The sequence below is a fragment of the Amblyomma americanum genome, chromosome 3 (assembly GCF_052857255.1).
Source record: "Amblyomma americanum isolate KBUSLIRL-KWMA chromosome 3, ASM5285725v1, whole genome shotgun sequence".
Classification (NCBI taxonomy): Eukaryota; Metazoa; Arthropoda; class Arachnida; order Ixodida; family Ixodidae; genus Amblyomma; species Amblyomma americanum.
The window spans coordinates 10051489-10067074 of record NC_135499.1 but is presented as its reverse complement, the minus strand read 5'-3'; the positions used below and the strand labels follow the sequence as shown (position 1 = coordinate 10067074).

At 44.0% G+C, this 15586-nt stretch overlaps 1 protein-coding gene across 18 annotated transcripts in view; it reads right to left on the bottom strand.

Annotated features, from left to right (window-relative positions):
* Positions 1-15586, bottom strand: part of LOC144124450 (uncharacterized) — a 425125-nt gene that overhangs the window by 307867 nt on the left and 101672 nt on the right. For all 18 annotated transcript variants that reach the window (XR_013313175.1, XR_013313176.1, XM_077657111.1 and 15 more), the window contains 2 exons: positions 10306-10371; positions 8470-8546 (listed from right to left, as the gene is read on the bottom strand). Coding sequence is in view for 16 of the 18 variants with exons in the window: in XM_077657111.1 (XP_077513237.1) it covers positions 8470-8546; positions 10306-10371 (143 nt within the window). In the remaining 2 variants the exon portion in view is untranslated. The remainder of the gene's footprint in view (positions 1-8469; positions 8547-10305; positions 10372-15586) is intronic.

Here is a 15586-nt window from a genome sequence, read left to right as displayed (position 1 = left end):
TGCTGCTTATCGACAGCCACCATCGGCGGCCTCGCGTGGGGTGGGGATGCCGGTTCTGAGCGTTGGCATAGCAGCTGCTCAAGGCCAGCACCAAGAGCGATGCGGCGGAGTCACGCAGCAAAAATGCAACCACGCTATAGCACGCCTGATATCTCGTTTGTCTTGCCTTTATTCATGGTGCGATGCTTTCGTTTCGATTTTAAGTAGACCCTCCCACTTTGGATTTCCAAATTTTAAAAAAAAGGTCGACTTACAATCGTGTAAATATGGTAGATGGCGCCAACCAAAAGAAAGGAGATGAAAAGATGTTTCAACTCCCCCTGCGGGAGCATATTTGTTTGCAATGAGGCAAAAAGGAGTTCAACTACGGCGCATGAACAAACCCAAGCATCTTGTGAAGACTGGAGACAAATTTACGCTCTTCAGATAAAGTGCACGAGCTTTGACACATGGCTCTGCCCAGTTTAATTGTGTGTGGCAGACACTGAGTGCTCAGCAAGTGCATTTTGATCTGCACGCCAGTTTCTGACATCAGTCTAGTGACCATGCAATCTTCGCTCACAATACCCCCACCCGCTGATATCACAGATAATCAGTCAGCCCATGAAATTAGGTACTAAAAACTTTTTCAGTTTGTCCTTGACTTACACTAGCTAACTCCTCAGTTTTCAAGCTGGCACATGCGCAGTCTATATATCATAGGAGTGGCGACCAATCGTTAAAAAGATGACGTTTCGGCCCCGGCTTACGGGGGCCTTGTTCACAATGAAAGAAAGACAGGGGTGAAGGTAAGTTATATAGGTTTCAGGATATGATGCAAGCAGCGGGAGTATATCGGGGGTAGATTGCCTTCGTTGCCATTAAGCGTGTTTGCCGTCATCTGAATATAAAAAGATTCTAGGTAAAGCCTTGTCGTCTTGCTCTTTTCTTTTCCGATTATCTTCGTGCCTTCCCAGTCGATGTCATTGGCCCTCGGAGATAGAATGATCAGCCAGTGCGTTTGTTGCCACGCACTTGTTCTTGACATCATTATGGTGCTGCTAAGCAGCAATCTTTTCACATGCAACGTCGACTTCGTACGACTGGAATATGCGGGATAAACTTTCACTTACTCCGGGGACGTAGGGTATCGGAATCCTTTTCTTCTTCTCTCGCTGGGGTTGCTGTGGCGGCGGGTGAGCTAGGAGATTCTCGGATTTTCGTATAAAAGAACTGGGATAGCCCGAAGCCATCAGGTCGCGGCGAACGGTGTCCAGATCTGTCGCTTTCTCTTCCAGCGTAGAGCAGAGGTTCTCTAATCGGCGGACAAGCGAGGCGGCAACGGACCTCTTGTGACAGGTCGGGTGTACAGAAATGAAGTTGAGGTACATGCCAGTGTGCGTGTCCTTCCGGAATACACTGAATGATATTCCAAGGCCGTCGCTTTTCACCAGATGCTTGGAACATGGAATTGCAGCTCGCTTCTGGTTCCTTCTGGTAACTTCTGGCTTCTGGTACTTGGGATTGGTTGTAAGCGTTCAAGTCGACGTTGTATAGAGCCAATGACATGTTCAGAATAGCCACAAGTAGAAAGATCACGCCGTATGTGCTCAGCTCCAGCTACCTAGTCTTCCTGTCTAAAACAGCCTCTTTATATCTCCTTTCTTTTGATTGGAGCCATCTATTTTCATCACGTACCAACCCAACCAGACGAGATTCCATCAGAACGTTGGCTTCAAGCATATTCACCAGGAATATAACCAACCCATAATCAATGAGACATGAAGCTAAGTTTTGTTGACGACCCAAATTGCTGAATTTAATGGGCACCTCAAGTGCAACAACGCCTGCAAAGCCCAAGGTTTTGTAGCAATAGCTACATTACGGTAGCAATTCGAGCCTTCAGTGTGGCTGCGCCGCCGCGCTGTCACGTGGTTGGTCACGTGGTTGGTCACGTGACCAAGTCTCAGCCAGCTGTAGCTATCGCGTCACTCCAGGTTTAACCAGAGCTAAACCACCGCCAATTTTTTTTTATTCTCCGTTCTTTACAGCTCCATTGACAATGTTCCATGAGGTTTGGACAAAGTGTAATCTCAAAAGTAGAATGACAGCTTCTACAGGCTCTTTGATGTAATGACAAAATTAAAGGTGCACTAAAGAAAATTGTGAGCTCGTCTTTTTACTGCGAGAACTCGATCTACACAGTCCAAGCATTCTTAGAAACACTGAATTATTGCCCTGAGCAACAGATTTCCCTATTAAATAGGATTAAACGTCCTGGCTCCAGCCTTTTTTTTTTTGTACTGAGCGCAGAGAGTAGAAAGAACCAACCAATGTGCGGACTGCCTTCCAGCCAGTCACTTGGCAGCTTGCCGCTCTGTCATCTGTGGAGGAATATGGTAATACACAGAGTGATCTCTGAAAATGTGCGGGTTGCTCGCGAACCGAACAACATTTGCACCTTTAAGAAGTTGGAAAAGATGCGTTTTTCACCAGAGAATTCAAGTGCCCTGAAGCATTCATCTCCACATAATTGCAAGCAAACTTTCAAGCTGGCCTCCGTTCATGACAAGCTATGCTTGTTCACTAGAACACATTGGAGAGGCTAATACTATGCCGCAAGCACGGATCATCGGATTCCCTGAAAGCGTTTGCGCGAAACCTTTCATCCTACCAGCTGGCCAAGGCGAAAGCGTTGTGTTATGCCCAGACCTAAATTTCTGCACTGGTCCTGCCCCTGACAGAAGGAAGGTTACACCGTGTTTACTTGCATAATGATCCCACTCCTGCCAGTTTTGTCATTGAAAATTTACTACTTTTTTTTAACCTCGCAAAAAAAACGCACACCTGACCTTCAGGGCTGGCGTTCAGCACGTTGGCTTTATCTTGCTGCAATTAGCCATCACCATGAACTATCACAAAATTGTCAAATTGCGCCTTGATAAAGCAAAAACCTGTTGAAGTGAATGGTGCTAAACATCAGCAACATGAACGCAGGGACACTAGGGCTATTTTTTTTACCTGCACTAAGCTACACTTTGTGCAAGCTCATGTAGGCGAGTGGAGGGCGGGCCTAAAGCTATGACGTAAAGGCACTGCACTCGTCTGCACGAGTGTCAGCCAGTAGCCTGATACATTGATACTGAGCACTGTTGTCCTCGGGAGCAGACGACAACCCCTGAACATTTGTGTCACCATGATATACAGTAAAATGAAATGAAGAAATATATACTGCACAAGGTTTTTGCGCGACGTTTATTACGGTAGAGAAATGCAAAGGACATTTTTGTTTCCCCTCAAATGGAGCGCAACACAACAACTTGTATCGTTTGCACAGCGGATGCAGGGAGCACATCACGCAATTCTCACTAAATTTCTTGCGCAGTAAGTTCACTGACAGAAGAAGGGTCGAAGATGAGTTCGTTGTGCGAAATACAAAGCATCCATGTTTCTGTCGTGACTAGGAGAACTGCGTTCTGTGCCGCTATAGTGTACTATATCACTATAGTGCCGCATTGAAGCTGGCGTTCCACAGCATATGGCGCGCAACTTTCGATGGCTGTTTCTCGGCTCTAAGCCAGCAGGCTGACCGACCGCTTTGAGACGCCACCACATTAATACACAGACGTGAAAGACAATACTGTAAGCGTGAGGAGCTTCGCACTAACATACGTAGATGCGTATAGATAGATGGCCATGTATGCCAATAAACTTACATATTTCACAAGGATCGCCCAGTGACAATACCAACCGAATGAATGCGGCTTACCTAAACACGATGTACCGTTCAGCAGACGAAAATACGCACTTTCAATCGTGTAAGCGATTTCTCGTAGAAGGTAAGGTTGCCACTGTCTTTGACGCGTGGGTGCAGTGCCATAATGCAGCAATCGTCCAGACGGACGAACTTCACAGACTTGCCAGGCTGCACTACAACCACTCGCACCAGTTACAGTCAGAAAATGACGTGCGTTTGAAATGCGCAAGTCTGCTAGCCTACACCTCCAAGGAAAGCAGTGTAGAAAGTGTAGTTCTCGTGCTACACTACGCATAAAAGAAATACATTAGTGTAGGTGAATGGAGCTACACTTTTCTTACACTGGTTAGTGTAGCCAGTGTAGGTGAAAAAAATGGCCCTACTACTTGTGGACGACGTGCTTTTTTTTATGGACGGACGGATGGATGGATGGAGGGCGGAGGTACACAAAATCTAGACTCTCACAACAAAAATCAGTCGAAACTGCTTTCCCCGCATAGTGAACCTTACCCCCAAATTGATGTCAACTTTTCTGAAAAAAGTGGCTTCATTACGCGAGTAAATACGGTATGTGCTGCAGAGAATGCTCTGAACCAGCTGGACCTCTTGTGATGCGACGAAGCACATACAGACGTTATCAGCGTCCTTTCTGACCTCTATGTTTGCATTCCCTCCCCTGATGTGAAAAGAAAAGGAAGCCACTACAAGCCTTCTTAGCATTCATCCATTGCAATACCCCCAGCTGAGAAGGAAAATGCCGCTGTGCTTTTAGATAAGGGTGACTACAGAAAGAAAATATAGGCCTTCTTGGAAGACAGAGGCACTTACATTCGACTCAATTGGGATCAGATGGCAAAGGTTCAGGGACATCAGCAGAAACTACTGGCTCACGTCTTTTGGATGGTGCCTAAGCAACTGCTCACCTAAGCAACTGGAAGCCTGCCATACAGTTCTCCGTTGTAGAGGAAATCGACGGCTGCCTCACCTTTTAAGGTGTACTCATCTCTCAACAGTCCTCAAGTCTAAATTTCAGTGTTTATCGAAAACCCATGCACACCAGCCACTGCCTTCATTTCAAGTCTGTGCTAACTGATGATCAAAAACCTTGTGGTTTCCTCACTTGTCAACCAAAATAAGCCTGTTCCTGACGGAAAAACCAGGTGGCTGAAGCTGAGCACCTAGGCTGTACACTTGTGGCTATCTGAACATGTCACTGACTCAGTACAATGCCAACTTGAACGGCCCGTCCCGCACTACAAACAACCACAGGTACCCAGAAGTGAGTTGCAATTCCATTTGTTCCAGGCATCAGTGAAAGTCCAGTGTGTATATTACACTCCTATGACGTATAGACTGCACATGTACCAGCTCAAAAAGTGATGAGTCAGCTAGCACAAGTCAAAGACAAACTGAAGAAAAAAACAATTCTATATGCCGACTATCCGTCTGTTTATACTGACGAGTCTGGGGACTATGAATGAAGATAACATGATCACCAAAGTAGCGTCAGAAATCCGTGTGCAGATGAAAATGCATTAGGCGAGCACTTTATATCTGCCACATACAATGCAAACTGGACAGACCCACGTGCGACCGCAAAAGAAAGGTACAAAAAATCCTGCCTCTATCTTGAATCATTGATTACCCAGACGGCAGCACATTTGCTTAATTGCAACAATGAAAATTCGGCTCCAACCTATTATGCAAGATGCCTGGGTTCGTTCATATACTGTATTTAAAAAGCGGTGCTACTATGTTTTGCCTCATTGTGAACAAGGCTGCCACAGGGGGAGTCTAAACATCTTTCTATCTCCTTTCTTTTGGTTGACACCATTTACTTTGCCATGCACCATGCCGATTAGACGGCATTCCATCAGACCCTTGACTTCAAGAGAGGATTGCCTGCTGTTTTCGGGCATGGGCTGCGCAGTAGCGCAAGCATCTGCAATGGGCCATTTAGCCATTAACAGTGAGCTGGCGCACTGTTATGGTCTGTACCATTCCTCCTGCACAATGAGATTGGGAGGCCACGCACGAAAGCAGCGAAGATTTGCTGTTGCCACTGTAGAGCTACAGAGTAATAAAACTATGTCACTCACATTTTGCCCCCTCACAGCAAACAGAGTAAAATCTATTTACTGCAATCCATTCAATTTATGTTGCGATTCAATAACGTAAACATTCACTCTTTTGCACATAGATGCTTTTGTTGCGACGACATTTCCTTGCTAAGTCACTCAGGAGATGAGCTGCAAAGCATGATCAGTGAGTTAAGACAGGCAGAGCAGGACAGTAGATCTTAAAATTAACGTGCAGAAAACCAAAGTAATGTTCAACAGCTTAGCAAGGAAAAAGCAGTTCACAATCGGAAGCGAGGTGGTGGAAGTGGTAAGGGAATACGTCTGCTTAGGGCAGGTAGTGACAGCTGATCCTGATCATGAAAGAGAATAACTAGAAGGATAAGAATGGGGTGGAGTGCATATGGCAGGTTCTCTCAGATCATGAATAGCAGTTTACCAATATCTCTCAAAAGAAAAGTGTGCAACAGCTGTATCTTACCGTTACTCACCTACGGGGCAGAAACGTGGAGGCTAACGAAAAGGGTTCAGCCTAAATTAAGGGCAACGCAGCGAGCCATGGAAAGAAAAATGATAGGTGTAACGTTAAAACGAGACCGGAAGCGGCAGAGTGGGTGAGGGAACAAACACGGGTTAATGACATCCCAGCCAAAATCGAGAGTTAGAAATGGGCTTGGGCAGGGCATGTAATGCGAAGGCAAGGTAACCACTAGTCCCTGTACGTGCACTAAAGAGGAATCTGAACTCGTCTTTTTACCGCGGGAACTCTATATACACATTCCGAACATTCTTAGAAACTTCAAATTGCTGTCGTGTGCGGTCGATTTCCCCAATTTATATTGGATGAAAGTCTCGGCTCCCGACTTTTTCTAAACTCAACGCTGAAAGTAGGAGTCATCCAACGCGTGGAGTGCCTTTCATCCAGTCCTGTGGCGGCTTCGCTTTCGCTTTTATTTTGTTTTTTAGGTTTCTGTGGATAAACAGTTTCAGTCGCAGACAGCACAGCTGCAAATTAGGCCCACGGAAATAAAAAGTATGCGTATAGTCTTTGATTTACATATCACTCTGCCGATAGCAGAGCGGCAAGCCAACACGGGACTGGCTGAAAGGCACACCAGGCGTTGGTTGACTCCTCCTACCTTCAGCGTTAGCATTCAATTTTAAAAAAAGAAGGGAGCTGGGACATTTAATCCGATTAAATTAGGGAAATCGGCAACACAGAAGAATAATTCAAGTTTCTAAGATAGCTCTGAACATGTATATTGAGTTCCCGCGGTAAAAATACGCTTATAGATTCCTCCTTTGTGCACCTTTAAGGCCAACGGAGTAGATTTCAAGAGAAGGCAATCATAGCAGGGGGCAGCAGAAAGTTAGGCAGACGAATGAAATTAAGAAGTTTGAGGAGATACGGCGGCCGCAGCTGGCAAAGGGCAGGGTTAATTGGAGAAACATGGGAGCGCCTTTGCCCTGCAGTGGGCACAGTCACGCTGATGATGACGATGATGCCTTAATTTATTTCAAATTGTATTTTTGATAACTGTCCCTATTACAGGACATTTCTAGCTACATGAAATGAAAACTATGAACAAAAACAAAAAGTCTTTCCCTCTGTAAAAAAAAAAACAAGTGAGGCAGTGTATGCAGAGGCACAGAAAAATGCTTGGGACTTTACTACTAAATCCAACACAAGTGCCATCATTCGCTTCAAGGAGCAGAGCTCAACAGGTTCTCTCAAAAGGTGCCCATCACTTCTAGAGGCAATGGATGAAAAGGCCTGGAATAGCCATTTGTTTCTTTGTCTGATCATGTGCTGTTAATACCTGTATGTGTTAAAAACAAACCCGGTTTACAGGAATTAAGAGAATGCAAGCTGTTCATTTTAATCACATACTTCCACACTGGATAGGCAGGTACTCTATGTGCATTCGAAGCATGCATGTAGCTTTTATTTATGCTTTGAACATATGCTGTGGACAGCCATGTGAGGTGTAACTGGTTATCTGAAGTGCCTGATTAATCGCATTCACATTTTAATATGATATTGTTAAGGCTCCCATTGTGCAGAAAATATGACATTCTCATTGTCATCATCATCAACGTTGTGACGAAAAAAAGCAAATGGCCCACCTGCCACCTAGGTCGCATGACCTTGTGATGTCATCACAACCTGCCCAGCAGACTGTGATCAAACTTCCCACCTTGGCAGGTGGAGTTAAATGAATGACTGATCACGAGAGGTTGCTTGGGAAGTGCAACCTGGGTCTCACAAGGTACATCGATGATGGCAACACCTGCCAACGCAAGGCAGTGGCGCATCGCTTAACCACTACACCACTGTGCCAGGAGTGGTATGAAGAGTCCCCACGATCTATGAATGTAAAGCAGAGATTATGGGCCTAACTCATTAATGCTATCACGTCATAAATACCCTTAGGGCGGAGCTTCGTATATGGACCAAACTAAATGCTGTAACTGACACGATAACTGCCCAGTGAGCCAGAATTTATGCTGGCTTCTCTATGTGTGTAAAGCCTGACAACTAAAGACCACACTTGTTTCATCATTCTGCATGCACAAGTTCATCTGAAAAGCTGTGTGGCCTTGCTGCGAGAGTGTCTGTAACATTATGCTTTTTACAAGACAGAAGAAGCATACCTCTGCCGCTCGGCTTCCAGGGCAGCCAGAGCTGACGGCAGGTCGGTCGGCTGCTCCGCAGGTTGAATGTCTGGCTCCTGTTGCATAACAAAACAAACACTACTCTGACCACCCTCATTTTGCTCCGGATACGAGCCTCCAGATAAACATACTGTGGGACACCTGCACAATATCAGCACCAGCTTCCGGCAAAGAGAAAAACAAACACGGTGCCCAGAATGTCCAGTGCAAAGCCAGTAACAACAGTGGGCTTATTTTGCATAGCTGGCTGGTTACCATCTGTTAGTCACCTGGGCACATTTATTATTACTTCTTCTTGGGCCCTGTCTTAAACCACCTTCCCCATGGGCCAAAATTAGCTGTCAAGCTGGCCCGTCAAACTTCCAGAAACAAATTTTTGCTCCAAATCGTGGGAAAATCTTGCCGAGAAATGAGAATAAATTTAATTCCATCAGGAGCCAATGCATTTGCATTCAGCACCTTCTACAGGGTGCAAGGCATCCACCCAACCTCTGCAAAAATCATGTGGGAAAGTTAACAGTCCTCATCCAATATGAAATCAATCATTGCACTTGAAACTGGAGACGTGCTTTTCAAACATACTTTTCAAGCATCCTACACATAACATGCAGACTAGGTAATGGTTCCATTCCCCTCTGGACTGGGTGGTCAACATCAGTGCTCGCAAATTAGAAGGGGCGCATGTCATCAGGGTTGGTGCACAAGGAAGTGCCACAAGCAAAGAAGTGAACCTGCTTCAGGAGTGCGATGGGTGAATGAAGCACTCGCCCCCTGGTCAGGGCCACACTTTTTAAGTGCACGTTTGATCATTCTTCTGCATGTTTATTTTCCCCAGTTTACTTTGGTTTATGGGTTACGGGGGTTTAACGTCAAAAAACGAATCAGGCTATGAGGGACGCTGGAGTGGAAGGCTCCGGAAATTTCAACCACCTGGGGTCCCTTAACGTGCACTGACGCTGTATATTACATGGGCCTACAGCGTTTTGCCTTCACCGAAATGAGTCCACCGCAGCCAGGATCGAACTTACATCCTTCGGGTCAGCAACCAAGCACCATATCCACTGTGCCACCGTGGTGGAAGTTCAAATTTCGCACCTAATTAGCAGTACACAAGCATTTCAAAGCCAAGGGTTCCTTTAATTAATGAAATACCTCACTTATAATCACCAGAAAAAAAACTGGCAGCATGATTTTGGATACATTTCAGCTTCCTTTTTTTTAAGGTAAAAGGTTTGAAGGTCCCATTCGGCACATGCATACTTGAGTACTGGGGAACATTAGTAATGTATAGCGGCCGTTTTACTCTTTTTTTGGGGCTTTATGGAAATAACAGCTAACAATAAAAAACATTTTGAATGACTCCAAGGTCAGATAATCAATGTGACTATTGCATGTCAAGTTTCCTGAAAAATAAAATTCCGAGATATTTAGTGTTAGACCCTTTCAAGAGGTGGTAGCCTGTCCTAATTGTACACTGACCTTACTGGTAGATGCTTACAGGTGAATGAGACTAGAACACCGTTCAGAGACATGCCCCACTTGGTGCAGCAACCAAGCATCGTTACCATTTTGTACGTACGTGTAAATGACACAGACATCAGTATATAATCTTACCTCACACTCAACACCTTGTAAAATATCATTCATTTAGACCAAATATAACAGTCGCCCAAAACAAACACTAGGAGCATGCCAGAAGCTGGTTAAAGTGATATGAGTTGCTTTCGCTTCACTGATCTAAAACCTCTCGCATTTCCTGTGAGAAAAGGAAAAAAGGCCATCATTCACAGCCGCACTACGAATGACAAAACTTGCCTGCTGCTCTCTGCACGGACAGTGGACCAGGGCAGTTTCAAGAAGGCTGCACCGGCGGCTGGGGACCTGTAAAAAGAGAGGGCACTGCCTTCCTCCACTGCACATTTGGACAGTAAGTACTGCATACAGTGCACAGCCGGACAAGCTTTGAATAATTTCTCTCCTTCCACCTCAGAAGGTATTCATGTAAAGGGTTACGCCAGAGTCCTCTGGTTACGCTTTACATATGACAACTGCCACCATATGGTAGAGCATGCATGTGCTCGTCTTTTCCTCTATCTAAAACAATCCCTCAATTATATTTCTCTCATCAACAAAAGCCGTAATAAATGTGGTATATAAAAAAGACAAGTCAAGACTGTTTGCTTCTTTCCAAACGTGTTCATAAGTCTCTTCGATTTGGCTGCACCCACTGCACTAGTTCCACCAAGGTCCATGGTGGTGCTGCAAGCGTGCAGCGTCAGTTCAGGAATTTTAAGTTCAGCTTGGCATTGATAGCTTCCAAAACAGGTGGCCATCTGCTAGCCATGGCGTTTCGACCAAATTGCAGCCAGCTATGCGCCGCCTACACCGACGGTCACCGAAATTGCAAATTGCACCAAGAATTTTCAAGCAGCAAATCACAATGAAGTGTTGCCATGAACCAGCCCCTCGAAATCAACGTTTCACAAAAAAAAATTGTTGCATGTATTGCACACACATGATTTATGAATACACGATGAAGTGCTGTTCATGGGAGTCAACTTGACACCTTAGGTTTAAAATTATGATGCTACAATCAGCTACCCACCCCTTCAAGAAAGAGCTGCTTTCACATGCAGACACAAGGGTGCCGTCATATTGATGCGCGACAGCTGCACTTCCATTTTGGACAGTGCAAGCCAGTCAATATGCGGGCACTTCTGCACAGCAAATACAGAAGTGCAGAGGGTGTGCACTGCACTGGCATAACGAATTCGAAAGTGCTGCACGCCTTAAACTGGTGCAGCAAGTGCAGCCAATCCGAAGCGACCCAACTTCCATTCAGATCGCCTACACTCACCTCACCAGTTCTGGCAGTTCAAGTGCAGGTGAGCACTGGCTGCTACCAAAACAAATGGTCGTGTGTAGGACTGGTCAACAGATTGCAGCCAGCTGTGGTCTGCCCCGAACCACATGAAGAATTTTCAAGCAGCACATGACGGTTGCCATGAGCCACCTTCTCTGGTAGAGCCCATAGAAGGTGGCAAAGAAATCAATAGGGCCCCACTGACACTCCATACTAGTTGGGCCTATGTCAGGGTCAACGAGTGGAATAATTTCAGTTTGTTTGGCGTTTAGCATAACGCACAAGCCATTGTCCACTTCCATGGCAGCTGCAGCCACACAATCGGCACAATTTTGACACTAACTTTTAAAAAATAACAGCGCGGAAAACGGCGAATTCAAGGGTAGAAAACACGGGACAAGCGCTGACCTTGTCCTGTGTTTTCTACCCTTGAAGTCCCCATTTTCCGCGCTGTTATTTTTTAAATATGTATCACCAACTCACCACCTTGCTATCGTGTTGACACTAACCATTCAGAAGTGGAAGACTTGCCTTTTTTATCAGGATGACAACATGATCTTTTTGCCAGACTTTCAGACTCATCTCTCGCATGAGACTCATCTTGATATTTTCTTGCTAAACTTTCCCTGAACTAGACCTGCACCACGTCTGCACTGTTTTGGAAAGAAAGGGATCGTGCAGAGGGTGCCATGTTGCACCGCAAAAACAATCGGCCAAGTGCAGCACAGCAAGAACCAGTTCATGCAGCGAAAGTGAATTGAACAGACCTCCAATGTCACGAGTGGTGGCGGTGGGCAACAAAGTAGAACTCACTGGCGGCACCGGAGATCAGAATCAAAATAACCTGCTCAGAATACTCATGGCAGTCACAATGCACCAGTGCAAGCTGACGCACCCGGCCACCATCATTCCAGGACGCTTGTAGAGTAAAAAATGAAGACAGTGATAAGGACATCACAGAAGTTTGCAGAAACAGCATATATCACAGAAAAAAATAACCATGGCATAAAATGCAAGCTGTGCTCAATTTATGTCAAGTATTTCAACGCGACAATGTTAAGGCTCCCATTCAGCGGAAAACCTGGCGTCATCCCAGCAGCATTGTTGTGTCGAAAAACCACACGAAGCATGTATGTCTGGAATGTCTCAAACATCTCAAACATGTCTCAAACAACTTAACTTTATAAAATAACTGATTTTATGTAAAGGGAAATTTCCTGAAACTTATGTCTGGATTTGAACCCACGAGCTTTGGGTCCCCAGCCAGGCACACTACCGACTAGGCCATGTGGGCACACTGACTTGGCTGAGGTACAAGGGAAAGTTGAGGTGTGTGTCGCGTTGGCTGAATTTGAAGCTTAGTAATGTGGTAATCAGTGGAGTTGTGTTTTCTCTCTTTAAAGTGATGCACAGCACATCAAAAAACAAAGAAAGACATGTGGATTGCGCCTTCTTTAATTTATATCAGCTCTTATGCAAGCCTGCTCTACAGCCGGAATTAAAATCAATCAATCAATCAATGAACATTTATTTCACCAACAAAGTGTACAGGTGGTGAAAAAGGGCGGCAGAGAAAAAGCTGCAAGTTTCGCAGCTTGACAAAAGCCCCGTCCGCCCCTCGAGCAGCGACAGGCTATAGTACATGTAAAAAAAATGCGCATGCACACACACTGATAACAAAAGAAAAAAATATGTAATCGATGCTGATCAAGAGTTACAAAGACAGAAATACCACTCAGATCTGTCTTTTATGATAACATATGTTGTAACAGAAAACTGTCGAAATAGCACATGGCTATCAAATATGTAAATCTTGAAAGGCAGGTGCATGCAGTACACAAGAGACACAGAAAAACACGATTGCACTTGTAATTGAATATTTCATTCATTTTTGTCTAGTAAAATATGATGCATATTACCTACAAGAATAATTCTGTTAGGCGCCGATTATTTAGTGTAAATACATCAATACCTAGTTGATCAATGTAGCTTATTAGTTTAGATAGAGTACAACTTGCCCGTTGCCAACCGTACTCTGTGCGTGAGAATGGTATCTGCCATGGGGGTTGGTGTCTATATGGGTACACGTAGTGAGAGCGTTTGAGGTTGGCATTTGGTAAAAATGAGTTCAATTTTCCATGGACTGCACTTTTATAGCATCTTAGTAGTTTGTTATTATACACGTCTGCCACTTTAAGTATTTTGAGTGTCTGAAAAAATTCTTCCGTATGTTCAAGAAAATGTGCATTTTGTATGGCTCGTACTGCTTTCTTTTGTAAAATAGTCAATTTATACAGGTTTTGTGACGTCATATTTCCCCAAACAGACACACAGTAACAGAGATGAGAATGGAAAAGAGAATGGTATATGATTGTTGAGTAAAGGTGCTACGCAAAATAATACAAACATGGACGAGAAGGGCACAAGGACGGGCGCTTTTACTCAACGATGTACGACCGACTCGCCCAACAACATGCAGTCCTGAAATGGTATATGAGTTTTTTTATAGCGACAGGAAGTGAGTGCCGGGTTCTGTTAAGCCCGCCAACTGATTTGCGAACTTTTGTGCACATAGCGTTAATATGTTCATTCCAGGACATGTTTTCTGAGAAAATTACTCCTAAAGTTTTAACGTGTTTTTCGACTGTGATTGAGTAGGGGCCTAAAGTAATGTTTCCAGCCACTTTTGTTTGAGACCCTGCTGCACCAAAAAGAACACATTTTGATTTAGATTCATTTAGTACTAAGTTATTCTTTACAGACCAATCTTGAAGGCTACAACACACAGAGCTTGCCTGTCTTAAAATGCTTCCCAAATCCTTTCCTTCCACGTATATGGTGCAATCGTCGGCAGAGATAAAGAACTTACAGGTATTACTGATTGCTACAATATCATTTATATAATAAAGAAAAAGTACCGGACCAAGGATGCTACCTTGCGGCACACCAGATTTTATCGGTCGGTTACTCGATTTCTCTTCATGTATTTGGACAAACTGTCTGCGTCTGCTTAAATAAGACTTGATTAAGTTTAATGGTGTCCCACGGAAACCGTAAGACTCGAGTTTACAAAGAAGTAGTTTATGATTTACGCAATCAAAAGCCTTGCTGAAATCTAAAAATATACCTAGCGTCATGAGCCTTTTTTTCAAAATTATCTAGGATCATATCTTTTTCTAGCAAGAGAGCAATCTCAGTAAAGCGCTTTTTTCTAAATCCATACTGGCAGTCAGTAATTAGGTCATGTTTTTGCGAAAAACTGTCTATACGGACATTATTTATTTTTTCCAGGCATTTAGAAAATATGGGCAATATAGATATTGAGCGATAGTTTGTTAGGCTCTTTTTATCACCTCCTTTATGAATAACGACGACCTTCACTATCTGCATCTGTTCCGGAAAAACACCAGTGGAAAGGGCAGCATTGAAAATATGTGTTAATTCACAGGAGAAAATAAATCTATTACATATTTCACTGGCCCAATTTCTATGCCATCCGCATTTTGGCAATGGCTGTTTTTGAAGCCATTAAAATTTTTACAGACTTCATGGATGGAAATGGAAGTGGGTGCAAAGAATATTGATTGTGGAACAAGTGGAATGCTTGAAGCAGTATCTAAGTCATTGTTTCTGTTCCCTAATTCAACAAAAAAGTCATTGAATCTATCTGCCAGTTTTACCCCATTTATTGTTTCGCCATCGATAGTCAGACTGTCCATGTCTGCCACCAGATTTTCTATTTAGCATTTCGTTTAACTTCCGCCACATGACGTCACTTCTTTTTATGCTATCCTTATTGAAAATGCGATGATAGTACTCACTCTTGGCTTTCTGTTTCTTCTTGTTTATTTTGTTTCGAAGGGTTTTAAAATCCATCCATTTCCTCGGGTCACGGGTTTGCAGGAAGGACTGATACAGTTTATTTTTTATTTTAATTAGCTTAATAAGGTGCCTTGAGATCCACGGTTTACGTGATTTCTTATACTTTCGATGTGTATGAACAGGGAAAGACTGACTATATATTATTTTTAACGTAGCTAGAAAATTTTCGTATGCCTCATTTGCATCACTGACGGCCATAATTCTGCTCCAATTTGTTCCGGCTATTTCTTTTCTGAAAATTTCTAGCGTACTTGGCGTTATCAGACGATGCACATAATTTTCGTTTTCACTAGGCAGGGGCACAATATGCTGTTTCACAGATAAAAATATGGGCAAATGATCACTGATATC